Source organism: Saccopteryx leptura, chromosome 12, assembly GCF_036850995.1.
Source record: "Saccopteryx leptura isolate mSacLep1 chromosome 12, mSacLep1_pri_phased_curated, whole genome shotgun sequence".
NCBI classification, from domain to species: Eukaryota; Metazoa; Chordata; class Mammalia; order Chiroptera; family Emballonuridae; genus Saccopteryx; species Saccopteryx leptura.
In genome coordinates this window covers 11,678,262-11,705,773 of record NC_089514.1, presented here as the reverse complement: position 1 = coordinate 11,705,773, position 27,512 = coordinate 11,678,262, and the positions used below count along the sequence as shown (strand labels likewise).

The window sequence follows — 27,512 nt, the reverse complement described above, 5'->3', positions numbered from 1 at the left end:
TTTCTCCCTTTTCCATTGCCCTGTCCTGGGCTTTCCAGCAAGCCCTCTGCTTTTTTCTGAGCTCCCTGTCAAGTGAGTCGCTGGTGCTTGGTCGTGTCAATGTTTCTATGGCGGCATTAGGTCCTCACGGGGCGTGAACCACATGTCTCATTTCATCCCTTGTCCACCCGCGACCCCCTGGGTAGAAATCAGCTCCTTGCCGTGAGGTGAGGGGACCGCCAGCCCTGGCGGCTGTGCGTGGGGAGCTCCAGTGCCCCGCCCAGGGGAGGGGTCATCTGTGTGCCGCGGGTCTCCTAACCCCACCTGCCCGTGTTGTCCTGTTTCCACAGTTATCTCTAAAGACACTCCGGTGAGAAGAGCGGGGAAGCCAGTATCCGGTGAGCACCCGGGGTTCGCTGTCGCAGGACGAGCATCCCCGGGGGAACGCCTCTGACCTCGCCTTCCTCGAGTTGTGATTCAGTTGACATACAGGCTCTGAATGGAGCATTTATTTATTGTAACTACGTGGTTTGCACAGGCTTTAAATCAGTATCGTAGTCGACTTTTATTTTTTAAAAAAAAACCACACTCTTTGTTTCTCCATTTTTTTAAATGCATCTGGACATTCGTCTGTCAGTACTGCTAGAGCCCTGACCGCACCCCTTTCGCGTCCATGCCGTGACTGTAAATATGCGTGCAAGCTGGCCCTTCTTAGATTCGGAGCCGTTTTTTAGAAGATTCCTCGGTTTGCAAGTCGCCCCGAAGTCGCAGCACCCACAGTGGTTTTCTTATCGGCATGATTTTATATTCTCAGCGCACAAACTGCAGGATCAAACCAAATATTGCCTTATAAATGACGCAGCTCAGAGACCCAGTGTGTCCCCACACCCAGACAATGCCACACAGCCTCCAGAGAACGAGATGCCACGTCTCGCTTCTATTTTGCAGTACAGGGATTTCTTTTTTTTTTTTTTTTCTCTGCCTAATGTAAATATAACACAAAATCGAGGCAGGAGTGGGCTTGACCCGTTTTGTAACTGAATGATCCTACAAGTAGCCAATGCTCTGTTTACAGTGCCCAAGTCCCCGAGACTTCCCTCCTGTCCCCTCCAAGTTCCCGGCCCCATCCCCGCAGCCAAAGTGGGGTAGGGTAAATTTTATGAGATTTTGGTATTTTCCCTACAAGTGAGAACCCTACATAATTCATTATTAGAGTAAGTTACTAATTCCATCTGAGAGATCTTTCCTTTCTCCTTCGAGAGCAGGAATCTTATGGCAAGAAAAGTGTTGATCAAAACATTAGGAAATACAGCCTAGCGTGCGGAGGACCCGGGTTCGATTCCTGGCCAGGGCACACAGGAGAAGCGCCCATTTGCTTCTCCACCCCTCCGCCGCACTTTCCTCTCTGTCTCTCTCTTCCCCTCCTGCAGCCAAGGCTCCATTGGAGCAAAGATGGCCCGGGCGCTGGGGATGGCTCTGTGGCCTCTGCCCCAGGCGCTAGAGTGGCTCTGGTCGCAATATGGCGACGCCCAGGATGGGCAGAGCATCGCCCCCTGGTGGGCAGAGCGTCGCCCCATGGTGGGCGTGCCGGGTGGATCCCGGTCGGGCGCATGCGGGAGTCTGTCTGACTGTCTCTCCCCGTTTCCAGCTTCAGAAAAATGAAAAGAAAAAAAAAAAAAAAAAAAACATTAGGAAATATCTGCCTGGTGCCCCACCCCCCCAGTCTTGGCAAACCTGGAACCACCCAGCAGGCAAAACCCAGCTCCCTTCTGAGCTAAAGAATCTAAGTGCTCTGAGAGCCCCTGCTCCCTTGGGTGAGGGGAGCAGCTCCCTATAGGGGGCGCAGTGTCCAAGTTCAGCTACCCCTGGATACGGAGCCGGTCAGGACGGGCGAGGCAGTGGAAGTGTGTTTTTGCTTGCTGCCTGACCCCAAATGCTCCCCAGCCTTGGAGAGAAAGGCTGTGTAAGAGGAAGGAGATAAAACAGAAGGAAACAGACCAATCCCTGGTCCGTTATCAAAATAGCTGCAGGGTAAAGGAAATCGGGGAGGGAGAGGCTGGAAGAGCAGTGGAACGTTTGCTTTGGAACCAGCCCCTCCTGTGCTCACCCCGTGAGGACATCATGCCCAGAACGAGCCATCCAGAAAAGGCAGACGGCTAGGGGGCTCTGGGCAACCCTGTGGCCGCTTACACCGCAGGGGTCTGGAGTCTAGACCAGGGTGCTACCCTGCGGTGTTGTTGGGCTTCCTCCTTGCAGAGAGAGAGAAGCAAGTGAGCAAGGTCAAGTTTCCTCCTCGGGGGGAATAAATCAAGCCACATCCTAACAGCGAAAATCAATGGAAAAGAAGTTTTTCCAGGTCACCAGCTCTGAGCATAGCTAATTTGTTTCATAGGTTCTGGAAGTTTTCCGAAAGGTCGGAATTTCTTTATTATAAGGTGTCCACGCCACCTCCCTCCCAGATGTACACAATAATTACAAAGGATTTCATTAGAATGGAGACAAAGGCCGTTCTACCTTCAGCAGCCGGCCTGCCCTGATGGATGTTCGTACCTTCACGGCTGGGCTGGCACCGCTGGGGCAGAAATTAAAAATAAGCCGGTTCAAGGACAGAGGGAAGGAGTGAGCAGTAACCAAAAACCACAATTAGGGAGAAATCTCAGGCAGCTGGCATCGCACCTCTCCTCCAGACCGATCACTGAATTCGAGACCTTTGAAGCCGCAGGACAGAGGTTGAGCCCGTGACCATGAATGAACTCAGACACCGAGTCGCAGCACCCCCACCCCCTCCTCGCACATTCTTGCCGACAGGACTGCCGCCTGTGCTCCCCAGTGTTTCTCGTGTATTTTATATTTATTGACGTTCCCTCTGCAGACCCATTTCTCTGTACCTAATAAACTTTAATAAGCGGAAGTGCTTCTGGCCCGTTTCCTTGTTGAAACCTACCGGTGGCCACCCGTACTGAGCGGCAGGATGAGGAAGGCCTTCGAAGAATGACAGAGCAAAACCCGTCCTCACACAGGACCCAGCAGCACTCGCCGTGGCATTCTGTGTGAGAATGCGAGCCTTCCCGTTCTTGAGCTGACATTTCTGATTAAACCACAAGGTCATAGTTTTGTCCAGATGTTTTCCTTTTCCTAGTGCCCATAAGCTAACTAACAAGTATTTTTGAAAAGCCAACCAAGAAAAAAAGTTCCTCAAATGCATTTAAAAAAAAAAAAGAATACTCTAGTGTTTTATTAGCATAATATGGGTGAAGAGTTATCAGTTTTAAATTCCCCTGACTTGTGTTAAAACAGAAGTACACTCAGCACACCCCAACTTAGCACCCCCCAAAAAAAACCTCCTAGACGAGCAGCATAGAGGAGACTCAGCCGAGTCTCCACTTCAGTATTTTCAGGTGCGCTCTGACACGTGGTGCAAGGGGGAGGTGGTCTGCCCGCAGGTACGCTGGCTCGGGGGCGAACATAATCTGAAACACTGTTTTGCCTCTTACAAGTTTACAGATGTCAATTACTTAGCTAGTCTGTGCCTCGGTTTCCTCACCTGTAAAATGGAGACCTAGGTATGTACCTGAGCACGTTGTGGTGGAGGTAGATTCAGTCTCGTCACAGCCGGTCAAGCCATTAACCCTTGGGTCACAACAGGCCCAGGAATGGGCACACCCGCCCTCTGGGGGACACCCAGCTTGCTGATTACAGGCTCAGTCACAGAGCTCCTACCGGCTGCAGCCCACCCAGGCGGTCTGTCTAGATGTTTGCTGAGCTGCCCAGACCAGCTCTGCTGTTGGGAGAGCCAGGAGAGCACTGTCATTAAAATTCATAGATGTCCTCGAAATAAATCTCACCTAGAAACCAATTTCCAAGTTAACTGCTACGCACTTTGCATCCAAATTAGTTCAGGACCTGACTTGTTTTATCTGCTCTCTTATTAAGTGAAGGGACAGATAAGCTCGGTAATGACCAAAGGAGCCAGTCTGAGCAGAGAAGAAAAGCAAGAGGCCAGGATAATTGACAAAGTGGGTGATGAACTTCAAGGCCACTGCAGTGGAGAACCGGAGTGGCCTCACTTGGAGAGTTAAGGGGGGCGCAGTGGAGCCTGCAGGGTGGATGGAGGAACTTAATGGGATGAGGGCAACTTCCAGCCCCCACAGGCTCTGGCTTCCCTCATGAATCTATTCTGTTGTGGGTTGAAGTGTGTCTTCCAAAAACGCTTATGTTGTAGTCCTAACCCTCTCAGTACCTCAGAATGTAACCTTAGTTGGAAATTGTGTCACTGTAGATGTGATTAGTTAAGATGAGGTCATGCAGAAGTCGAGTGGACCCCCCTAACCCAATATGACTGGTGTCCTTATAAAAAGGGGGAATTTGGGTACGCGCACACACATACACACACACACACACACGTACTTGACATTTTCTGTTTTTTTATAGTAGCATTCTGATGAGTATGAGGTGGTATCTTATTGTGGTTTTGTGTTTATTTTTAAAGAGTGGATTTATCCACAGAATGGATAAATGGAGGAAACTACAGACCTGACTGGGTTTTCTGAAGATTCAAGTCAGAGAAATATATCTCCCCTTTCACACATTTTCCATGTTGTGACTGATGCCCACATTTATTCATGAAACACAAGATAGAGAAGAGGCCACCTGGCATTACTTTCAGCGTTTTCTTTATTGTATGCTTGACGTGTTTAGAGACAATTCCAAGAGCAAGCACTGGATGGGGACGTTATCTGGTTGGTAGATATTCATACAAAAGGCTGTTAAGACTACACAGTCAGTTCCCGCTGCAGGAAGCAAAAGATTTTTCTTTTTATTATTCCCTGCCAATAGCATTTGCCAGCTCACACACTTACGTTCTCACAACACGATTGCAGACATGTCCATTTTCATTCCCACGAACAATCTGCATGTGACCTTTCGAGATGTTTGAAGCCAACAGATAGAGCGCGTTTGACACAAACCACAGGAGGGGGGCGGGGCCCCGGGGCCCTGTGGAATGCACAGCCACGGCTGCAGGGAAGCCCAGCGTAGATCTGGGACAGCGTGTGCCTGTGACCAGCAGCCGCTCCTCCTCTCCCTTCCTACGGGAATGGCCAGATGGGTTCCCCTCCCCCTTCCTTCCTGGTCTTCCTTCCTAAAGCTGAGAGCTCGGCTGAAGACCTTCCAACCCCTCAAATGACCTGTCTGCTCCTCAGGCAAGACCGCAGTTAGTGGTTTCCTAACAGACCTATCAGGCCACCTGGCTCCCCTGCTGGGCCAGCCGCTGGCTGTGTCACACCTGTACCGCTGTGGGGTGACATCGGTTAGGGAGCAAAGTAGTTTACCTGGTTGATCATTATTTTTTTATACCTAATTAATTCACCCAATAATGAAGGAACCTCACTGCTAGTATCTGACAGGCATACCCCCTACTCTGTTAGACGGCTTGTAAGAAAGACTGGCTAATTGTTAAGACTGTGTCTTATGTTATTGGGCCCTAAAGGAATCACCATCGTTTCAAGTAGATCCTTACTCTAGCTAAAGTTCCAAACCAGCTCCAAGAATGAAGAGTACTATTGATACTTCTGCTTTGTTAATTTACGTTTCCTGGAGCCTTTGCCCCGCCCCCTCCCCCTACAGTAAATCCTTCTACTAGACAGGAGGAACTAGCTTATGCCTGGTTACAGGGTGGGGGAGTGGGAGAGAGATTCTGTCTCCATAGCCATGTCTCCTCTCTGCACAAAACATGCACAGTGCTCCCCAAGTCTTAATGGATACACAAATGGTATTTTAGGAAGCTACTTACACACCTTTAAACATGATTTTCATCATTTATCTTGAATATTCATCTTCTCCATATTGCCTTTAGAAAAGCAACCCCTTTTGGCCAGACCCCGAATCACATTGGGTATCACAGACATGTCAGGTCAAGAAATTATCCAGGTAGTAATAAACGTTTTTCAAAAGCAGAATCTGTTCGGAGCACTTAAAAACAAACGTTCCCCAGAGAAGAGTCACTAGAAGAGAGTACAGCCGCATCAGCAGACTCTTTGCTCTTATCTTTCCCCCATGCATCCCCAATGTACAAAGAATCTGTCCACTGCTCTTATGGGGTTCGATTGTATACAGACCACCTCTCTCTGCCTGATGGAAGAGGCCCTGTTCAACTTCTGCCAGCCACCGAGGGCTGTTGCGCCCTCTAGTGGTCACACAGGGGCATCACAAGTGTGATGTTCGCGTTAGCCCAGACAACTCGCAATTAGGGGTGGCCCTTCCCTGAAGTGCGGGACTGAGGCCAATGCCCCCTTATCAGAAGCAGCCGCTGTGTTTCCAACTGCACAATGGCTGAGTAATGGCATCAGGCTGGCTGGGTTACCCGTGACCTCTGTCTGGCCCATAGTAATGAAAGCAGGCCTCTGTGTCATTTATTCTCACGAGGACTCCTTGTGGTCAACCCCCGACTCAGGTTGGATATCACCGACGTGTCAGGTCTGATGGAATGTCTCTACCATAGGTGGGGTGAGACCTTGTTCTGACATTTTAGAGTGGCTTTCTGCATCGTCTTGTTTTACATAAATAACCACTCTTGCGAGTGGGCTTACAAGGGGACAAGGTACCCACGTCATTCCAGAACCCCTCCCTTCCCCCCTTAGCAGCCGTAGACAGACACTCTCAGAATGTCAGCTCCACGGTGGAGGAGACCCGGAGTTGATCTACAGGGAACGCCCGAACCTGGCCAAAGGCTCAGCAGCTGCAAACCCACCAGGAGCGGCGGCGGCCGACCCTGTCAGCTCCGTCTCCCGGACCTCACCCCTTGTCCGTAATTTTACTGACAGGATTTACAAAACCACTGGCCAAGAAGCTTAGGGTGCTCTCATGCCTACACTCTTAAAGGAGAGTTGGCAGGAAAAAAGACGACGTGTTCAGATAAGACCTGTGACCCTCAGCTCTACAATACACTGCTTCTAGAAGGAGCCACTGGGAGTAAGCAGGGGGCTGTGCTCCCACTAGCTGGTATATCACTGTACTCTCCCATTAATGACCTCTGCTCCTTCCCATTCCAAGAGTGGTTGAACACTTCAACAGCTGGAGGTGAGCGCCCCCACCACCACCTGCCCACCGCAGCTACCGGGACAGGCACAGAGGTGGGGGGAGGGGCACGGGGAAGGACCCAGAATAGCCAGGTGCTTCCTACACAGCTTTGTGGGTTATAACAGGCTGGGCAGGAGGGTGGGGGCTGGACTGTTACCCTGGAGTGAGATGCTTCTACATCCATCTGTCACCTTCCTGCTCTCTGTGTCCCCAGTGCTGAGCCCATCTGGTCTCTCCCTCGCACGCTTTTCTGTGCTCGGGTGGTGAGTCAAATCCTTCATGCGAACACGATGTTGGAAACAAATCTGTTTAATTAAAGTCTCTGCTGAGATAATGTTGTGGCCGTTCAGACTCCAGCTACTTGAACTAGAATCACAACAGCCCAAAGTTTCCCCTTTTCCTTCCCTCATTAACTGAGAGTTTCACAGCTTTGTGTATGTGTATGTGTGGCGGGTGTGGCGGGGAGGGGGGGGAATCTATGCCACGGGGCTATTTAATTCATCCTAAACCAGATGGCGGTAACCAGGCCCGGAATCCGGTCTACACGAGACTATGCCCATGTGGCGGGTGTGCTACAGAGCAGGGTGAACCTAGTGCCTCTGGGGAGATCCAGGCGGTGACTCAGGGAAGTCACAGCGTGGCTGCCTCTGAATCTGTAATGTGGGCAGGCTCCGGCTAACAGGTGACCAGCTCTCCCGCACGTGGGAGCGGTCTGTGGGTCCACGGCACACAAGCCCGGGGCACGGGAATCGGGATGGAGCCAGGGCTGGACAGCACCCCCTTTAGTCCTTCCCATTGGCTGTGTCCCTCAGAGGAAACCCCTGGAGACCTTCAGCTCTATAGACACGCTCTCATGTTAAGGGAGGTTGGGAACTTCTCCCACGAGGGCACACACTAGACCCTGCGCCGGACAAAGAAAGGCCTTTTGTCCAGCTGAAAGAAACTGTTACTGAGAGAAAGAGTGAGACTTCAAAAGATTTCGCTTTCCCACAAACCCAGCACTGCGAAGCCCGCCTTCCAAAGCTTCTTGGGCTCCCATCTTCCCCTGAAAAGCCTAATGTGTCCTTCATCACCAAAATACAGTGATGGCAGCTTAAAATCCACAATCAGTCAAACAGTCGAACAACAGGCGCATGGGGTACGTGTCACACTGCAGAGGAAGGGGACCCCCGGTGGAGGGGGGTGTTTTTGAGGTTCGAGGCAGAACACACACAGGTTTACAGTTTGATCTGGCTTCAGAAAAGGCGGCCACAGCAGAACTTTCTCATTTTACTCAAACAGGAGAGCGGTTTGTTTTGCTGGTAATTTAGTAAGGTGGGAAATTTTAAATAAGAAAGGGCAAGGGGGGGTGCCTACTTCACTTAAAGAACTTAATCTCCGTGTCCACACAGTCATAGAAAAGGTCCCCCACCTCGGTGGGGTCCAGGGGGTCGGAGCCGCTCAGGATTTCTTCCATGGCTTCCAGGCCTTGCTTCTCCAGGTCCAGCATGGTCCTCCTCAGCTGGCGCCCCTGCTCCTGAGGAGGGACAGAATCCAAAGGGGAGGAGTCACTGCCATGGACCCTGAGGACGGCCCACCCTATGCAGTGTTTCCCACATGCCCGCCACCGGGGGGCCTTCTAGAATACCAGTGTGGTTATGTCACCACTCTGCTTACAATCCTTATGTGGCTTCCCGCTGCCTTCAGGACGCACTCCTGGGTGACATTCCTAGAAGGCTTGTTGTGACACAGCAAACTCTTCCGTGGTCACCTCATGCCACTTCCCTCTTTATGTACCAAAGCTTCGGGTGGGGCAGGGGATTTGCACTTTGAAGAACGACTTCTTTTTAACTGGGAACTTGAGACTCTTCCTTTTATTGTCATAAAATATTTATACCATAGCCTGACCTGTGGTGGCGCAGTGGATAAAGTGTCGACCTGGAAATGCTGAGGTCGCTGGTTCGAAACCCTGGGCTTGCTTGGTCAAGGCACATATGGGAGTTGATGCTTCCAGCTCCTCCCCCCCTTCTCTCTCTCTGTCTCTTCTCTCTCTCTCTCTCTCTCTCTCTCTCTCTCTCTCTCTCTGTCTCTCTCTCTCCTCTCTAAAATGAATAAATAAATTTAAAAAAATTTAAAAAAAAGAATTAAAATATATATATATATATTTATACCATAAAATATACCACTTGAACCATTTCAATGTACTGTTCAGTGGCATGAAGTACCTTCACATTGGTGTGTAACCCTACCCACCGCCAGAACTTCTCTGAAGACTCAGTTTTTCTTTAATGTTTTAAAGTGTTACCATCACATACGACTCTGGACTGCCGAAAGTATACCAAGAATTGTAGAAAGCAGGAAAGCATACAAAGGATTGTAGAAAGCAGGAAAGCAGCTGTCCCTACCAGAACTGTGCATTTCGATGAGTCCTAGGTAAACATCAAATGAAAGAGGGCTATTCTTAGCCCACGGAGTTCTAGAATAACCTCAAAAGTATAGGGTTCGTTTTATTTGGTTTCTTTCAAGAGACTGGGCGGGGAAACTCGCCCCCGCACGCTGCGAGAGCCTGGGAGCCCGAGTTTGGGGAAGAGACAGTGCTGGAGGGGAGGAGCGTGCTGAGCCCGCTCCCTGCTTTCCTGGCTCCGCCCCCGCCACCCTCGCCACCCTCCACGGGCCCACGCCAGGCTCACCTGGCCACTCGCGATGACAGCGCGGGCCCACTCGTGGGCCTTGTACAGCTCATGCCGACGGTCTGGTTTCTCCTGGAACCGAGGCTCCTTTTTGGCAGGGTCGTCATCCCCGAAACTGGGAGACTGTGCTTTGGGGACAAGTTTGACGTCATCAACAAAGATGAAAGGCTTGAATATGGACCTGGAGAGAAAGGAGAGGTGCTTCCTTCAGCCGGACTGGGGCTTGCGGACACCCAGGAGCTGTCGCTTCATCCTGCAAATATCCCCTGAGCCAGCTCCCGGGCATGAGGGGTGGGGGGGGGTGGTTGGCCGGTGGGTGCATGCCAAGAGGGACACAGCTGCGTATTTTAGTAAATATTTTAGTGAAACTAACTGCCACTTACAAGCTGCAATTTCTTCTACGTACAGCGAAGAGACAGCTAAACAGACCTGCTTTGTTCCGGGAAGACCATTTGAGAGGCCCTTTTCAGTTATATAAAGGCAGGCAAAGAGGAGAGTGAGCAGTGGGTGCTCTATTCAAGCAGAAAGAGGGCTGCCCGGCCCGCCACGGGCTGCGGGAAGTGGCCTCCTGGAAACGAAGGCTCGGGACCCCTCACTCTCTCCCTCTCTCTTTTAGGTTCTTCCTTATTTGACAGTTCTTGAAATATCTCTGACAGACTCAGGAATATACATGAAGACAGATGAAAGACAGACACCGCAGAGAAGCAGAAGGCTGGCTCTGTGGGGGGTGGGCAGCCCTGGGCACAGCAGGTGGCTAATGCAGAACGCTCTGGGTCAGCTCTTTTGGAATGATGGATGTCTCTTAGGGAAAATGGCCGTGTGTGTGTGTGTGTGTGTGTGTGTGTGTGTGTGTCTGTGTCTGTGCATACCTGGGCACATGTCAGCACACACACCTTTCCTCTCGACTCCTCCAAAGCCTGAGAGGAAGTGATGCTTTCATCAGGAATCCTGTCACTACGTTTCTGAAACCTCAGGGCCTTACTTACTCTGCGTCCTGGCCCTGTGGGGGAGAACCGTGGCATGGAGAGGCCACAAGGGGGACAGCCTGGCAGCACCCACGGGCTCAGCTGCAATCCTGGGTCTGCCGGACTCATGACAGTGGAAGCAGGGATCTGGGCTGGGATTCGGAATGGGGATGTGAGTTCCCTCACCACCTCTAACCAACAGTGGGCCCACCATTCCCCCTCTGTCTCTCATTTGGACTAAAATTGTCTTTATGGTCCCTTCTAGCTCCTAAACCTATGGTATTCTTTCTCTTTCTATGTCGTGCAGCCTGTGAACTTGTGACTCTGACTTCAGGAAGTTCACGGTGAGCACAGCTGTGGTCTTCTGCATCCAGTATATAGAATGATCGCATAGTAAAACATCAGAATACTCTATTTGATAGGACTTCACATCCACCCAGCACTCACTGGAATATGGAGGTTAGCTTAACGCCAATACGGTGTCTGGTGGCTAAGACAAGAGGTACCATATGTTTACCCCTCAGTTTCATTTTTAATAATAAACATTCTGAGGTTCCCATAATATTCTGAAGCTCTCCAAGGATTTTCCCTCCAAAGTCTATAAGGAAGTCAGCATCCTCAACCACTAAAAACATGGAGCGTAGACTTGTCAGGTGGTTGAAGGCAGAATTTTTGAGATTGAATAAATACAACTACAATGATAATAAATCACAATCATACTAGTATTTATTTAAACCAGAAGCTGGAAATCATCGATAGTTCAGGCTCGAAAATATGTGTTTACGTATCCAGAATAAAGGGATGTGGACAACTCAGTGGTCCCCAAACCTTCTGATTTCTTGGCAATCCTTATAGGAAATCACATTAAAATTCAAATAGGTGAGGAGACTTTCTGGCATTGTGCCACACATAAACCTCATATGGTGACTTCTTAAATGCCACTTGATTGAATGCAGGCCAATGAAAGGCCCAGAGGGGTGACAGGACTTGACCGAGGTCACATATCCAGCCAGTAGCAAAGCTGCTACTGCCATTGGTTGTACGTACCCCTCCCAGCCCAGCAGGGAAGGGCCAGGCACGCTCATCCCACGTGTGGGGCACCCCCCGCGTGTCCTGTGGCTGTCTCTGACACAGGACATAGATCTGCAGGCTCCAGCACGCTCATTCTGCTCTGTCCTAAGGGCTGCCTCTCAGACCGACCTTCAGAGAAGTCACCTAATGAAGAGTTCACCCTGGTCACTCAGCCCCTCCACAGTGTGTTGTCACGTGAATACAAGACAACAGGCTAAAAGGAGGCAAATGCTTCCAATGGCAAAGGGCAGCCCAGCAGCCAGTTAATGAGGGGGCTTGCAGGTCCCTGAGCTACTCTAAAGGACCCTTGTGGAGGACAGTGAAACAAAGGAGACATCAGGAGCACCAAACGAAACCATGTTACTGTGACTGTCAGCTCTCACTGAGACAGCTCTAAGGGCCAAGGCACAGGTCTGATGACGCGCAGCCCTGCGTGGGCTTCCCAAGCCCGTCTCAGACAGCTGCCAGATCCTAGCCCTAAGTGGGCTTCCCAAGCCCGTCTCAGACAGCTGCCAGATCCTAGCCCTGAGTGGGCTTCCCAAGCCCGTCTGAGACAGCTGCCAGATCCTAGCCCTGAGTGGGCTTCCCAAGCCCGTCTGAGACAGCTGCCAGATCCTAGCCCTGAGTGGGCTTCCCAAGCCCATCTGAGACAGCTGCCAGGTCCTAGCCCGGGGTGGGCTGCCCAAGCCCATCTGAGACAGCTGCCAGGTCCTAGCCCGGGGTGGGCTTCCCAAGTCCGTCTCAGACAGCTGCCAGGTCCTAGCCCGGGGTGGGCTTCCCAAGCCCGTCTCAGATAGCTGCCAGGTCCTAGCCCTGCGTGGGCTGCCCAAGCCCGTCTCAGACAGCTACCAGATCCTAGCCCTGGGTGGGCTTCCCAAGTCCGTCTCAGACAGTTGCCAGGTCCTAGCCCGGGGTGGGCTTCCTCAGACAGCTGCCAGATCCTAGCCCTGAGTGGGTTTCCCAAGCCCGTCTCAGACAGCTGCCAGATCCTAGCCTTGGGGTGGGCTTCCTCAGACAGCTGCCAGATCCTAGCCTTGGGGTGGGCTTCCCAAGCCCGTCTCAGACAGCTGCCAGATCCTAGCCTTGGGGTGGGCTTCCTCAGACAGCTGCCAGATCCTAGCCTTGGGGTGGGCTTCCCAAGCCCGTCTCAGACAGCTGCCAGGTCCTAGCCCTGGGATGGGCTTCCTCAGACAGCTGCCAGATCCTAGCCCTGAGTGGGTTTCCCAAGCCCGTCTCAGACAGCTGCCAGATCCTAGCCTTGGGGTGGGCTTCCTCAGACAGCTGCCAGATCCTAGCCTTGGGGTGGGCTTCCCAAGCCCGTCTCAGACAGCTGCCAGGTCCTAGCCCTGGGATGGGCTTCCTCAGACAGCTGCCAGATCCTAGCCTTGGGGTGGGCTTCCCAAGCCCGTCTCAGACAGCTGCCAGATCCTAGCCCTGGGATGGGCTTCCTCAGACAGCTGCCAGATCCTAGCCTTGGGGTGGGCTTCCCAAGCCCGTCTCAGACAGCTGCCAGATCCTAGCCCTGGGATGGGCTTCCTCAGACAGCTGCCAGATCCTAGCCTTGGGGCACCCTTTGAACCACAGCCAAGAAACATGCTCCACCGGAGTCCTTTGCCTTATCTGTTGCTTTTTTCCCCCTAAAATTTTGTGATGAATCCACCAAGCCAGTGTAAAAAAAAAAAAAATTGTGCTCTTCTCATTGGTTTTCCCATTTAGAAGGAAAACAAAATTATCATGAGAACCACTAACATTTTATAGTATATGGTAACTTTCAAAGTGTTTGCATTCGATTCCCATGGTACCTCTATTCATTCATTCATTCAATCAGTCCTTCCTTCCTTTCTTCCTTCCTTGAGTAAATACGTGTTCAGTGCTGACTGAGTAGCAGAGACTGTTCTGGGTACTGGGGTTACAGCAACGAACAAGACAGGGCAAAACCTTCTGTCCCGTTTTACAGGTGAGATGACTGAGGCTCACAGAAGCTGAGAGCTTTGTTCAAAGACTCATTCCTCATGAGTGGCAGAGCAAGAACTAAATCTTCTAAAGCCAAGGTCAGTTTTTTCCTCACTACCCCTCACCGCTATCTCATGCTATTGGTTTATTTATATACACCTTGGGCTGCTGCAGAAAAAGAAAATACTTTTTTGTGCTTTGGGATTTGGAATCTTAATGTCAGTGCCAGTCAACACTTCTGACTTCAAACAATACTCTGTTCTTACTGAAGGTGCAGGAACTCCCCTAGGGGCTCAACCAGGCTTGTCCTGTGTCTCAGCGTTCCCCACAGGTCCCCTGAGGGCTGTCTGGCACAGACAGAAGCAGCCCACAGGGTCCCAAGGGGAAGAACGTACTAAACCTGGAATCGACCTGGAAAGAATCTAGAATAACCAGTTTCTCTCAACTGCAAGTGTCCCTCTGATCCACCTATGAGTCACTGTGAGTCATTCTCATCACTGAGTCAAGGTCACACCTGAAAGCAGACTTATCAGAAAGGGCCGTTTCCATTTAGAATAAAAGAAGAGTAATACTCAGGGCTGGATCCTGATGCTCTGGGGACACTTTGCAAAGTCACACCTATTGGCCCTGGCTGGGTAGCTCAGTTGGTTAGAGTATTGTCCTGACACCCCAAGATGCCAGGTTTCGGGTTCATCCCCAGTCAAGGCACATAGAAGAATCAACCAAGGAATGCATAAATAAGTGGAACAACAAATCAATGTTTCTCTCTCTCTCTCAAATCAATAAATTAAAAAATGTTTAAGTAATTTTAAAAAGTAGACCTGACCTGTGATGGTGCAGTGGATAAAGGGTTGACTTGGAATGCTGAGGTCACCGGTTCAAAACCCTGGGCTTGCCCAGTCAAGGCACATACGAGAAGCAGCTACTACGAGTTGGTGCTTCCTGCTTTTCTGCGCCCCCTTCTCCCTCTCTCTCTCTCTCCTCTCTCTAAAATCAATAAATAAAATATTTTAAAATAATAATAAAGTAAAAATGTAGAATAGGAGAGAGAAGAAAGATGGTGTTGGAAGACTTCAGAATGGAATTGGAGGGGGGTGCTATTTTGCATTGGGCAAATGTGCAGGCTCTTTCTGCACAGCTCCTGGGGCCGCATTTACATAAACTAAGGTGTCTGAGGCCCGTAATGTTATCTCTAATGACAAAAGGAGGCCACTTGTCCCTAACATTTAAATTAACATGATGAGACAGTCTCAGTTGATCCAATTTAGCCTCTCAGGCTTAGGACACTGGAAGGAGGAAGAAACCACACACACACACACACACACACACACACACACACACACCAGGTCCCTTGCATCTCACCAACTCCTTGCCACTACTTCAAGTACATGAAATACCTATTTTCCTAGAACTTCCTACTTCTTGTTTCCTAGGCTGAAGTACACAGCTTAATCCAAGTAGGGAAATGGATTAGGAAAGAGCCTTCTAATATTTAAAATGAAAAATGTTTAGGTTCTCTCCCCCTCCTGGTTTTTTCCATCTTGTATGTTGAGTATTCATGTGTTTTCTAAGGTGTGGGAGCTGCTCAGAGGTGTGCTGGTTTGACAACTGTATCTCTGAAAAAAGTAATAAGCCCTGGTTCATGGTGTCTGCCAGTTTCTGTGGTGTAAGTACTGTAGTCCATTTCAAGCTACTGATGTGACCTCCCTGAACACAGAGTCAGGAAGGACACACATAGTCAGCTCTCACTGGCTCCAGTGCACTACAGGACTCTTAAATTTTACAGCCTCAAAATGCAAAACCACCTCTCTGCCTTTCCCCCTCCGATTCTTCACATCAGTGAAGCTTTAGCAAGTACTGGCTTCCAACTGGGAAATGGTTTCCAAAGGTCAGAACCAGAGCACAAAAGCCAACCGATGTCAACCGATAAATGACTGAGGCAGCAGCTGATGCAACAGAATATGGATAGGATGGACTTTGACTTTCCTTTTTTTTTTTTTTTTTTGTATTTTTCTGAAGCTGGAAACGGGGAGAGACAGTCAGACAGACTCCCGCATGCACCCGACCGGGATCCACCCGGCACGCCCACCAAGGGTGACACTCTGCCCACCAGGGGGCAATGCTCTGCCCCTCCGGGGCATCGCTCTGCCGCGACCAGAGCCACTCTAGCGCCTGGGGCAGAGGCCAAGGAGCCATCCCCAGCACCTGGGCCATCTTTGCTCCAATGGAACCTTGGCTGCAGGAGGGGAAGAGAGAGACAGAGAGGAAGGAGGGGGGGTGGAGAAGCAGATGGGCACTTCTCCTATGTGCCCTGGCCGGGAATCAAACCCGGGTACCCCACACGCCAGGCCGACGCTTTACCGCTGAGCCAACCGGCCAGGGCCGACTTTGACTTTTCGATAAATTAATTCAAGCTCTTCTGCATCTCCCTCTATATCTCTAACTCCAACTTTTGCATCGCCTTCCAGTGCTCACACTTACATAGCACCTGGTCCTTGCTAGGAGGTGGGGGAGGACAATAGGGAGGGAAGGAAAAGAGAACAAGAATGTGAGAACAAGTTGTTTCGAGAAAAGTCTATAAAGAATATAATTAATACAGCGAGCAAAGGGCGGAGCAGTGCCGGAGGAAAGAGAACAATAGGCAGCTTGTGCCCTTTGGCTTCTACCATTCATTGGGAGGGATAAATCATACATAGTCCTGCTCTTTGATCACAATCTTTTACAAGTGCACCGCTCTGAAACAGCTTCCTCGAAACAGCTCTCTAACGTTTCCAGCCTTAACAGCGGCCAGCTGAAATGTCCCTAATTTTACTCCCTAAAATCCCAAGAATAGGTAATTATGCTCCCGCTGACAACATACAGAATGTTGAACACGCCCAATTACAGAGGGAGACTGGGGTGTTGAACGGGGGAGGGGGAGCCTATGACTTCTGCAGTCACAGTTAGAAACGCAGCTCACTGAACCACAGAGGATGAAAATGAACGCCTTCCCGAAAGCTCTTCGTCTTCTTTAAGGTCTTTTAAGTTAATTTTTACCCGTGAATAATTTGTTTCTAAAGTTACTAGAAATGTTTTATTTTAAATATTTGAAGGTTATTTCCCAACCCGTCTCTTTAACTGTGTTAGGCGTGCACTTCAGCCCGGGAAACAGAATTCCCGTATTGCAGGGTCCGGGCATCCCAGAGGCCTGTCTGCTGAGCAGTTTGAGCAGGCGTCTGACCCAGGGAAGGGGGAGGTGGTACATTCTTCGGCTCAACCCTCTCCCTCAGAGGCTCCTGTTCCCCAAAGAACAAGGTCCAATGCGTTGGCAGAGCATTCCAGACGCTTCCAATGCCCACAGGCACCCCCGCGGGCCAGCCGCGGGTGTTCACAGAGGCTGGTAAGTCACCAGCATCGGGGGACGAGCTTTTGTGTCTCTCTGCTTCTTTGCACACATATCCGCTACCCAGAACGTCATTCCTCTGTGAGGTACTCCTTTCTGTCATCTCCTTTGTGCACACTTAGTCTCTAGTACCCCAAAAGTACAATATATGACAGTGGTCTCCAACCCCCGGGCCACGGACCGGTACCGGTCCGTGAGCCATTTGGTACCGGTCCGCAGAGAAAGAATAAATAACTTACATTATTTTTGTTTTATTTATATTTGTCTGAATGATGTTTTATTTTTTAAAAATGACCAAATTCCCTCTGTTACATCCATCTAAAATTCACTCTTGACACTTGTCTCGGTCACGTGATACATTTCTCCGTCCCACCCTAAAGGCCGGTCCATGAAAATATTTTCTGACATTAAACCAGTCCGTGGCCCAAAAAAGGTTGGGGACCACTGATATATGGTACACAGAAGGTGCTTAATAAGTACTTGTTGAATGAATAAATTAGTGAATGAAAAACTAAGAGTAGCTTATACCAAATTTAATAGTCAGGTCCTACTAAAAGTATGAGTTGAAACTGGCAGTAGCTTAAAACATGAGGCCCACACCTCCTCAAAATAATCAAAGTAATATTGAATGTAATTTAAAAATAACATTTTTGTTAAGTGAGGCCCAATGAGCACAGAAAAGCAGGAGCTAGTATTATCGCCACTGTACAGGAGAGAGACGGAAGTAGAGATGTTGGGTCACTAACCCAGCTACTAAATGCGGTGGAACTCAACCTCCTGGCAGTTTCTAGAGGCTGTGTTCTTAACCACTGCACAATACCACTTCTTTGCTGAAGTCCAGGGGCAGAAAGCAACCCCTGAAAATATACCGTCCAAAAGGATCAGCCAGTGCACTTGAAATTGCTTCCATCTGCTTTGCCTCTGGGCCATCGTGTCCTCTAACTCATAGGAACTGGTTGTTTTGCTAAGTCGTGGGAGGTCCTGTGACTTCTCTGTCTCACTGTGTCTTGTTTAGCTTTACCCACTCCCCACCACCACCACCACCACCATAGAGCACAATGCCTGGCCCATGACAGATACTCAATATGTATTTGCTGAATTTAAAACAATTTGATTCCATGACTTTGATGAATGCTGTGTGGCTAAAGCCAAGAACATCCCTTAATCCAAGTTCTTTTGTGCTGCCCTGGCCACGTGGAGGACAACTGAATAATGTGGCTCGGCCACACAAAAGGTGGCGCAGGGCCTTAGCGCATGCTCGGTGGATGAGCTCTCAAGCGGAGCACGCACTTTCTGCTTACGCGACCGTGTCGCAGACAAACCTGGAAGGGTCTGGGGTCCCAGTGAAGTAGTGGATGCAGGGCGAGCTTCCGCTCTGGGGCAGGACAGACACGACGCTGGCTGTGGTGAGGAACGACTCGGAGTCTATGCAGACGCCACCGGCTTTGTCCCGTAAGATGTCGATCATCGTCTGCACAGTGATGCTGTCTGGAAAGAGAGGCAGCGGGGGAGATAAAACTCTGGCAGGTTGCTAACCCTGATCCATTCACTCTTGTCCCTTTTTTGTAATAGAACTTCTGAAGGTATAGCTGCCTCACTACAGACCATACTTCCCAGCTGCCCTTGTGGCTTGGTATGGCCATGAGATAAATTCTGACCAATGAGAGACAAGCAGGAAAGATGTATGCAACTTTCTTGTCACATCTGTGAAAAGGAGTGTTTGCCTCCCCCCCCCCCCACGTTCCTTGTCTCCCTTCTGGCTGGCTGGGAGATGCCAGCCAATGGATCCCAAGTGGAAGCCATGTGTGGAAGCAGAGTGACCTACCAGCCCTGGGCTACCCATGTATGCCTGGACTCCACCACGGGAGAGAAACCTACTTCCATTTTCTGTAAGCCACATTATTTCAGGGCCACTTGGATACAGCACTTAGCAACGCCTCAACCAGTGCAGTAACACAAGAGAATGATACCTGTGAGAAGGCGTATGCAATCTATGCACAGTCCACCAAGCAAGCTCTCTTGTTTACCCTTACTGGATCAGAGCAATTCTGTATTTAGAGGATGACCTCTCTGCAGTGGGAACTATGCACAGAGAGGTATTTAGACTAGTCAGAGTCATTAAGACTCAGCCTGGCTCCAACTGTAGATAAACAGATAAACAAACCTTTGATTCCAGTTCTATTTTTTCTCTTTTCACTATTCTTAAAGTCTGTGCTCACAAAGATCGAATCAAAGCATGATTTAGGGAGAAGAGACCTTAAGGCTCACCAGCTCAGCTCACATCCTTTTCGTAAGCCTGTTTAGACATGTCACTCCTAAAAATACTAATAGTATGTCTTTGATTTCAACTACCCAGTGTTCAAACTTCCTCACTGTCTCATACATGAGTTTATTGAGTTGAACCAGGCTCCAGGAACTTGATAATGTCTCTTGAGTCTGTCTCAAACTCTGCCTCTCGTTTCTCCCTTTACATTGTAGTTGTTGGGCCATTTCTTCTGTAGTTTCCCAGTCTCAACACTGCAGGTGGCATCCCCTTAGTGCTATTTCCTGTGTTCGCCCATTCTTTGTATTGACCGTAAATTAGGAGCTAGATGGGGATACGTCATCAGATTTAGGTTTGAGGTTTAGGAAGGACAACTTCACACACGGTATTGTATACTTCCATCAACCTACTGCTGTTTCTTTTTTTAATTTAAACTTTGAGGTATTTTTAGAGTTCCCATTTTTAAAATAGATGTTTTTGCACCTTCTTGCCCAATATATAGTTCTAAGTTCTACAGAGAAACTCTTATAATGTTCTTCTAGATTCAGGGACAGCAAAGTTCTTCTTAAAGAACCAGATAAATATTTTAGGCTAATGGGCCATACAATCTCTGATGTAACTTACCCATCGCAACTGCTCAGCTCTGCCTCCGTCTCACAGAAGCAGCCATAAATACATGGGTGTGTGCCAATGAAATTTTAGTTAAAAAACAGGTGACAGCAGGTAATTGGTTTGCTGGCCCCTAACCTAAATGACCCAAGGTTTGACTTAACAAAACATATGTACCTCTAACAAATATAGAGTGTGGCCACTGAGGTTTATTTAGAAGGGCTATCTAATCACTATATTTACCTAAATATGGGTTCTGACCAAGTCCATAATTGGGTAGAAGACAGAGGGCTCAAGAAGAAAATTCAATTCAATAGTTAACTTAATAAATGTCAGTGGAACAAAAGACTATCACAGGCATCACCAGGGCATCTTAAGATGTGTAAGAGACAATACCCCTGCCTCAAGGCCCTGCCAGCCAATGAGATGAGAAAGTTAGGGAGAAATTAAGTCAAATATACAAATGCTGCAGAAGGCTGCAGTAAGTATCACAATGCCATTAGTGTTGAAAAGGAGAAATAGCAGGAAATGTCCACGGGGTAGAAAAGCATCCTGTAAGAACAAATGCAAGTTGGCATCTTGCCTGACCATCAGGGATGTCAGCACAAGTTGGTCTCTACATCCAAGGTCTATTCTCTACTCTTTCTCTTTGCTTACCTTCCCAAGTTCAGACAAGTTCTCTAAAACAGCGGCAAGCCAAAGGGTATGAGAGGGAGAAACACGAGGGATGTGCTAACTCACCTTCTTGCTTGTCTAAGCTGTCTTTGCCTGCACAACAGTGTGGGTGGTCATCCGCCGGAGAAAAGACTTCGGAAAAATTGAACTCGTCCTCTCCCGTCCACCAGCCTTGACTCTGAGCATAACTCCTGAGCTCGGGATGCTCCGCGTCAATCTTCGTGGTGAGTGAAAGCTGACTGCAAATGCACTTGACTCCCTCTGCAGAGAGTGCAAAGCCCACTTAAGCTGCAAAACACACTGTATAAAGGCTCAATCACGCAATGGAAATTGACAGGGACTCTCCCCTGCAACTTGACTCTAACTACAGGGATGAACAAGTTCCGTTTTTGAAAGAGAGAAACAGAACGATTCTTGGTCCTCTTCGGAGAAGATCTCCCAGCAGCTTTGACCCTGACAAGCGTTATCACATTGTTCGTGAGCCACAGTCACTTGATCTTCATTTCATAATTAAAAGGAAATATGTGAGGCCCCTTCTTCTGGTTAAATAAACCTCAAACCTCTACCACTTAAAAAGAAAAGTGGAAGGCTCTTTGAAAGAGGTATTGAGCTACTAACAAGACTTGTGAATGTCGTAAGACATTCAGAACCTTCCTCCTCAATTAGTCTTGCTCTACCCCCAGAACACCTTACACCATTACCCTCTGCCCACATATATATATATATATATATATATATATATATATATATATATACATATATATATGCAATTCTGTAAAACTACAAATATGATACTTCTTCATTCAACTATTCTTTCCAGGTTCCAACATTTAAAAAGAACATACAGGCACTGGTAATGAATGCTTTTAAAATAAAAGAATGTCCCTGGGATTAGATATGGGTCACGTGGGCATGTGACAAAACTTACGGGAATTTTTTTCCTCATGAAAATATAATAAGCAGAGCTAAACAAGTCTGGAATCAGAAGTGCTCGCTTTCTGAGCCTACTCCACCCTGAAGAATGAGGGTTAGGGCATCAATTCTCCTTGGTGCTGGGAGGGTTGCTATGGGTTTTCCAAAGCCTGAAGTACCAATACACAGCACAACCTGGCCTCCAAACTTCAAGATGATGTCCAGCTCACTGCGGAGTTATCACTTATAGCTTAAAACGGGTCATTCACAGTTGCCACTTCTGGGGAGCACACTGATCTTCTTAATTCTTAGTGAATGAAGTTGGCAGAGAGAGAGAGAGAGACCAAACTATAACCTGCAACAAAGCCGTCACTGCCTGAAAACCAGTTCCTGAAGGTGGAGTCAGGGCTGGCCCGAGTTCTCTCCGTATCTTCTGCTTCAGGGATGTACACTTCCAAAATAAGCATTCCTGGCTAAAGTCCTTTGCCATTCATCTTTTTAAGAGGACACTATTTTATTTTTTAAAGATGAATATTAAAAAAAAAAAAAAGATCTGGCCTGAATAAGTGATTTTGACAATATTCCCACTAATTTTTTTTTATAGTCTTGTGAATAACTCCACCAATGTTATTCCCCTAGAGGGCTGATTTATAATAGGCATTTACTTCCAAGAATTATATATAGAATTGGAAGGCCAGAGTTCATCAAATCCCGCTGCAATCACACCACTGCTGAGATCAGAGGACGTGAAATCAATGAGTCCAAAGGCTGGCTAAGGTTTTAGAATGTAAATATTTAGTGAAATTCAACATTCATTTTGATGAGATGGGTTTTTAAGCTATATTCTGAAGTGAGACTAAGCTTTTGAAATGCAGCTGCAGATAAAAAAAAGTTTTACATTCTACTTAAAAGGAATATGATTGCTTTTCAGCATGGACCAACATGCTTTCTTTTTTCTTTTTTCTTTTTTAAGGTTTTGTAACACCTTTAACGTTTCTTTTTTTCTTTCTTTTTTTTTTTTACAGAGACAGAGAGAGGGATAGACAGGGACAGAGAGACAGAAATGGAGAGATGAGAAGCATCAATCATTAGTTTTTCGTTGGGCATTGCGACACCTTAGCTGTTCATTGATTGCTTTCTCATATGTGCCTTGACCGCGGGCCTTCAGCAGACCAAGTAACCCCTTGCTCAAGCCAGCGACCTTGGGTCCAAGCTGGTGAGCTTTTGCTCAAACCAGATGAGCCCGCGCTCAAGCTGGCAACCTCGGGGCCTCGAACCTGGGTCCTCGGCATCCCAGTCCGACGCTCTATCCACTGTGCCACTGCCTGGTCAGGCCCAACAGCTTTCTTGATGGAACCATTCGGTACTAAGACTTCATCCTAGGAGAGTTTATCTTAAGGGAGTTTTAAGTCCCTGCATTTCAGGGGACTCAGAGGCCTGGCGGGCCACACTGCCTGCATTAGTTCTGTAACTACCAGGGAAGTAGGGCAAGCAGGCACACCTGGGTGTACATGGGGCACGTGTGGGTGGAGACATGCTCTGAGACTGCTTCCAGGTGCCATTCTGTGCCCTTGCGAAAATGAGAAGGAACCGCCCCCTCCTCCCAGCAGACCGAGCCTTCGCACAGCTTAGAAACCAGGGTTAGATCTCTCCACCTCACCATCTCAGCGGGCAGCCCTTTTTAGGACATGACTCGCCCATGGTCCACAGCAGCCCTGATCACCGGACTGCAACGGGCCACAGTAAACAACAGCCTTGATTCCCAACTACTGCAATAGATGTCCTGCTTCCAACTCAGCTCAGACGTGGCTCCGGTCACCCCCTCGGGCAGAGATGGCAAACATGTGTCATCCTTAACATCATTTTTAAGGAACCAGAAGTGACTCCTGGTAAACTCAGTTGAGAAAAAACACATAGGCCAAGTACAGGATCAAAAAGAGAAGAGTTCTGCGCTCTACTAGCCATGTCTGCCACGGGCACAGAAGGGGCAAACTGTCACGAATGTGTTATGTATCTGTCATCCAGTCCTAAGGACTCTAGAGGGGGCTTCACTGGCCAAGTCTTTCTCAGAATTTGTTAGTCCTTTTGGAAGCCCTTGAACTCACTCTGGGATGCCATCTTGTCCAAAGTACAGGGGTGCCGAGGGGACCACACAAGACAGCCACGCCCACCCGACACTTCCTTCCTCAGAGCCGTCCCTGAACGAGAGGCTGCAGGAAGCACAGAGCAGCAATTCACTGGGCAGTAAATCCTTCCGGGCGGATACCTTCGTCCTCTGCTGTTCTAGAAACAAGGCCTCGCAGAGATATCGCCCCGAGGAAGTCAGTGGTCCTCACGCAAGTCCAAATTCCTCTTTTAGAGGCAGAGTCCGCCTAACCTGTGGTGGTGCAGTGGATAAAGCGTCGACCTGGAAATGCTGAGGTCGCCGGTTCGAAACCCTGGGCTTGCCTGGTCAAGGCACATATGGGAGTTGATGCTTCCAGCTCCTCCCCACCTTCTCTCTCTCTCTCTCCCTCTCTGTCTCTCTCTCTCTCCCTTTCTCTCTTCTCTCTAAAATAAATAAATAAAATTAAAAAAAAAAAACAAAAAAACTAGAGGCAGAGTCCAAGCACAAAGAGCGACGGGGCTGGGGTCATCAGCGGCAACGGCCTGTTATACTAACTCACTGACCTATTTGAAGGGAATGGGGGGAAAACATCAGCATTGCCTGGGCTGATTGTTAGTGTTACCGTTTGGGTCATGAAACGCTAGTAGTCTGAATTGGGTCCTGCCCAGAAAGCAAAGAGAAAACGTAAGGAGTCTGCTCCCCAAGTGTTGACATCTGTTCACTCCGGGTTCAGGAGACTCCCTTCCCCTCTGGGAGCTGGAAGCAGAAGCCCAGAAACAAGGGGCCAGCGGAAAGCCGCAGACCCAACACCGGGAGGCCCTGCGGGGGCGGCAGGGCTCCTGTAAAGCCCCGGGCTACATTCCGCCCCACCCACAGCACTCACCTGTGACTTTCTCGGCCGCCCAGTACTTCCCCACGGTCTCCAGCACCCAGGCCTCCTCACGATCCACAAGCAGGTAAGCGCTTTGGAAGCTGTGGCAGGAGCCCGCATCTTCATAGTAATTCCCTCCTTGTCCGTGTTCTTCCAGCAAGGCGACGATGACATCTAAGGCTTCTTTAGCTGTGGACCCTCTTTCCAAACCAAGCCTGAAGTAAGGAAGCCGGGGGTACACCTCTGTCATTGCGGACCACGGAATTATTACCATAGGAACCAAAGTCTGGGATGAGACTGAATTATGAAGCGTGCCAACGTGTGCAAATATGTTTAGTATGCAGGCCAATGAGCAGATAAATGAACAGCATTCTCACACATTCAGTTCAAAATCACAGGCGTGCTGTGCTTCCTGTCTCTGGGCAGCCCCCGCCCACACAGAAGAGTCCGGAACCGGGGGCTGAGCCGTCTCTTTCTTCGTTTCTAGCTCTGCCTCCAGGCACAGCTCTCGACCTGACTTAGCCAGACCCCTTTTGTTGGCTTAAGTCTCCCTCTTGCCTCTACCCTCCTGCCTCTGGGCCACAGGAAACCTCTGCCCAGTCCAGCCTTGTTCTCTATTATTCTACACCAGGTACACTGCACCAGCCAACTGCTGACCAGAAGCCTTACCGATAACGTCAAGTCAGTTACAGCCTATTTCATAATGTACCTGTATTATACACTGCATTCTTACAATAAACTAAGCTAGAGGAAAGGAAATTGTTATTAAAATCCTAAGGAAAATACATTTACAGTATTGATTTTAAAAAAAATCCATGTATAAGTGGACACACACAGTTCAAGCCCGTGTAGCTCAAGGTCAACTGCAATCTTCCATTCCCCCCCGTCCCCGATCAAGGAGTCTGCCAGGGCCTTCTGGGTTCATGACCTTTTGGACATTGAAAGATTCCCAGCCTTCAACCAGAGGGCTAAAAGCAGGAAGGAACTAAGTGGACTTTAAGTGCTGCATTGATTTGGGGGAACGGTGTGGGAAACCTTGACTGATCTCTGTCTTCATCCCTCAGCCTTACAGACCTTTCTTCTCAAAACCTTCCCAAATAAACACAGTCCATGATAATCTCCTAGCATCACGCAGGGTTGGCTGAGGACCCTACCCTAGAATTCTGTGACATTCATGTGGCTACAAATCTCAGATTGCCTTGAGACGCATCTCTCCTGCCATTATCGTTATCTTAAATTTGTCCTAAAATCTTACGTTGCTCAAATTTTTGTCTTCTTCCTGCTCCCAGACTAACATCTCTTAGAAGCTTTTGAGCTTCGATATGTACCCAGAGTCCAGCACAAAGCAGACATTCAATAAGTCCCTGTTGTTTATAAGTTGATAAAAGATACATCAGCGGCTTTGAAGAAAAATTTAAAAATCCTCTTCCATCGTCCCTGAGAACTCAACTGTTACAATGGTGATTGATCTCTGCCACTGCTATAAATCCCATACCACGGATATCATGGGAACTCAAAATGCAAAGTTATACCTGAAGCATTAAATTAAAAAACAAAACAAAAACACTGTCCATGGTTAACTCTTCATTTGCAGGGTTTCCCCATTAAGTGTGGTGGTAAAGATATTGGACAGCTGTGAAAACATAAGCTCCAAACTCATTGTTATTCCATCAGTTTCACTCTGTTCAACAAGAGAAAACTGATTGCAAATAGGAAGCGTTCTCCTCTCCTCCAACCCAGGGAACCTGCTCCTCTAAGTCTGTAAGAACCAGGCACAGTGAAGACGGTGACGAAGGCATAAAGGCAAATGCTACCTAAAGGGTGTCACTCCCAGACCTTGCCATCAGTTGGCAGAGGCTATGGGCCACAGAGGTCTCTGTGTAAATGTGCCATTTCTACCTACAAAACCTACAACATTATGTCTCAAAAACATGCATGTTGTAGCACATATCAGTGCAGTACTTGATTGCTTTTTATTGCTGAATAATATTCCACTGTAATTTATTATTTTTCTTTCAATCAGCTCAAAGTTTATATCAAACGGCACACGTCTTCTTTGGGTAGATTGTGTTACAAAATATGAGGTTTGGAAGGAGATCACCCCCACCTCTCCCCATCCCCCACCTGCCCTGGGCAGGTGTTTCAAAGAATCACCGAGCGTACCTGACCAGATCCATCCCCAGTAGGGCTTCCGTCTCAGCGGCTGGTTCTCTGGTATTGATGGCTTCGTTGGCTATGCACACTCCATGTTCATTGGCTCCCATTTCTGCCCCCCAAAGCCAGGCAGGTCTGCTTATTACAATGGCATGGGTCTTGGGAACTTGGTCGATTGAAATGTAAGTACACTAAAAAATGAAGACAGGAGAGAAAGGGCCATCACCTGTCAGATACCACTTAGTCTTCACCTTGGTACTTACACTGAACCACCATGTCGGTTATCAACAGACCAAAAAAAAATAAAAATAAGAGATCTTGGGAACACCGGACTTAAAAACCACTCCAAACCTTAGAGCAGCTCAAAATTCTCCACAATGACTTTCAGTCCTGTCGGTCACTCAGCTTCCAGTCTCTTTGGTTCAAGCCAATCTATCCATAATGCTTACATTGGTGGTGGTCATCCTCTTGAGCCAAGTATTCAGCCAACCTGAGTATTCCGCGGCCAGTCATGTCAGCAGACACAGATGAGTGCCAACATTTCAGACCAACACAGGTATGTATTCTCATTTGCAAAATCCATCCTCCATCAGTGGTTTTCAAACATTGTTAGTGCTGTACAGAGCCCTCTCTATAAAAAAAATTCCCTCAAAGCCTGACATAGAAAACAGGTAAAAGGGGAAATGCTTTGTCTGAAGAAGGGAAGTCCCTAAGCCTCCCGCAGTGGTCCCTAGGACTTCCTGGAATAGTTTGACAACCCACATGATCGCCCTAGTGGTAGAAAAGAGAAACTAATACCACCTTACGCTTAACTACTGCATTAAA

At 48.6% G+C, this 27,512-nt stretch overlaps 2 protein-coding genes across 5 annotated transcripts in view; one reads left to right on the top strand and one right to left on the bottom strand.

The window, feature by feature from the left end:
• The window catches only part of WIPF3 (WAS/WASL interacting protein family member 3), a 74,938-nt gene extending 73,983 nt beyond the window's left edge, over positions 1-955 (top strand). For both annotated transcript variants that reach the window (XM_066354182.1, XM_066354181.1), the window contains exon 9: positions 330-955. In XM_066354182.1, the coding sequence (XP_066210279.1) occupies positions 330-353 (24 nt within the window). In that variant the 3' untranslated portion in view covers positions 354-955. The remainder of the gene's footprint in view (positions 1-329) is intronic.
• Positions 956-4,635: 3,680 nt separating this feature from the next.
• Positions 4,636-27,512, bottom strand: part of SCRN1 (secernin 1) — a 55,985-nt gene continuing 33,108 nt past the window's right edge. For all 3 annotated transcript variants that reach the window (XM_066354485.1, XM_066354487.1, XM_066354486.1), the window contains exons 3-8: positions 26,697-26,878; positions 24,546-24,748; positions 20,710-20,904; positions 18,419-18,584; positions 9,726-9,906; positions 4,636-8,572 (exon numbers count right to left, since the gene is read on the bottom strand). In XM_066354485.1, the coding sequence (XP_066210582.1) occupies positions 8,414-8,572; positions 9,726-9,906; positions 18,419-18,584; positions 20,710-20,904; positions 24,546-24,748; positions 26,697-26,878 (1,086 nt within the window). In that variant the 3' untranslated portion in view covers positions 4,636-8,413. The remainder of the gene's footprint in view (positions 8,573-9,725; positions 9,907-18,418; positions 18,585-20,709; positions 20,905-24,545; positions 24,749-26,696; positions 26,879-27,512) is intronic.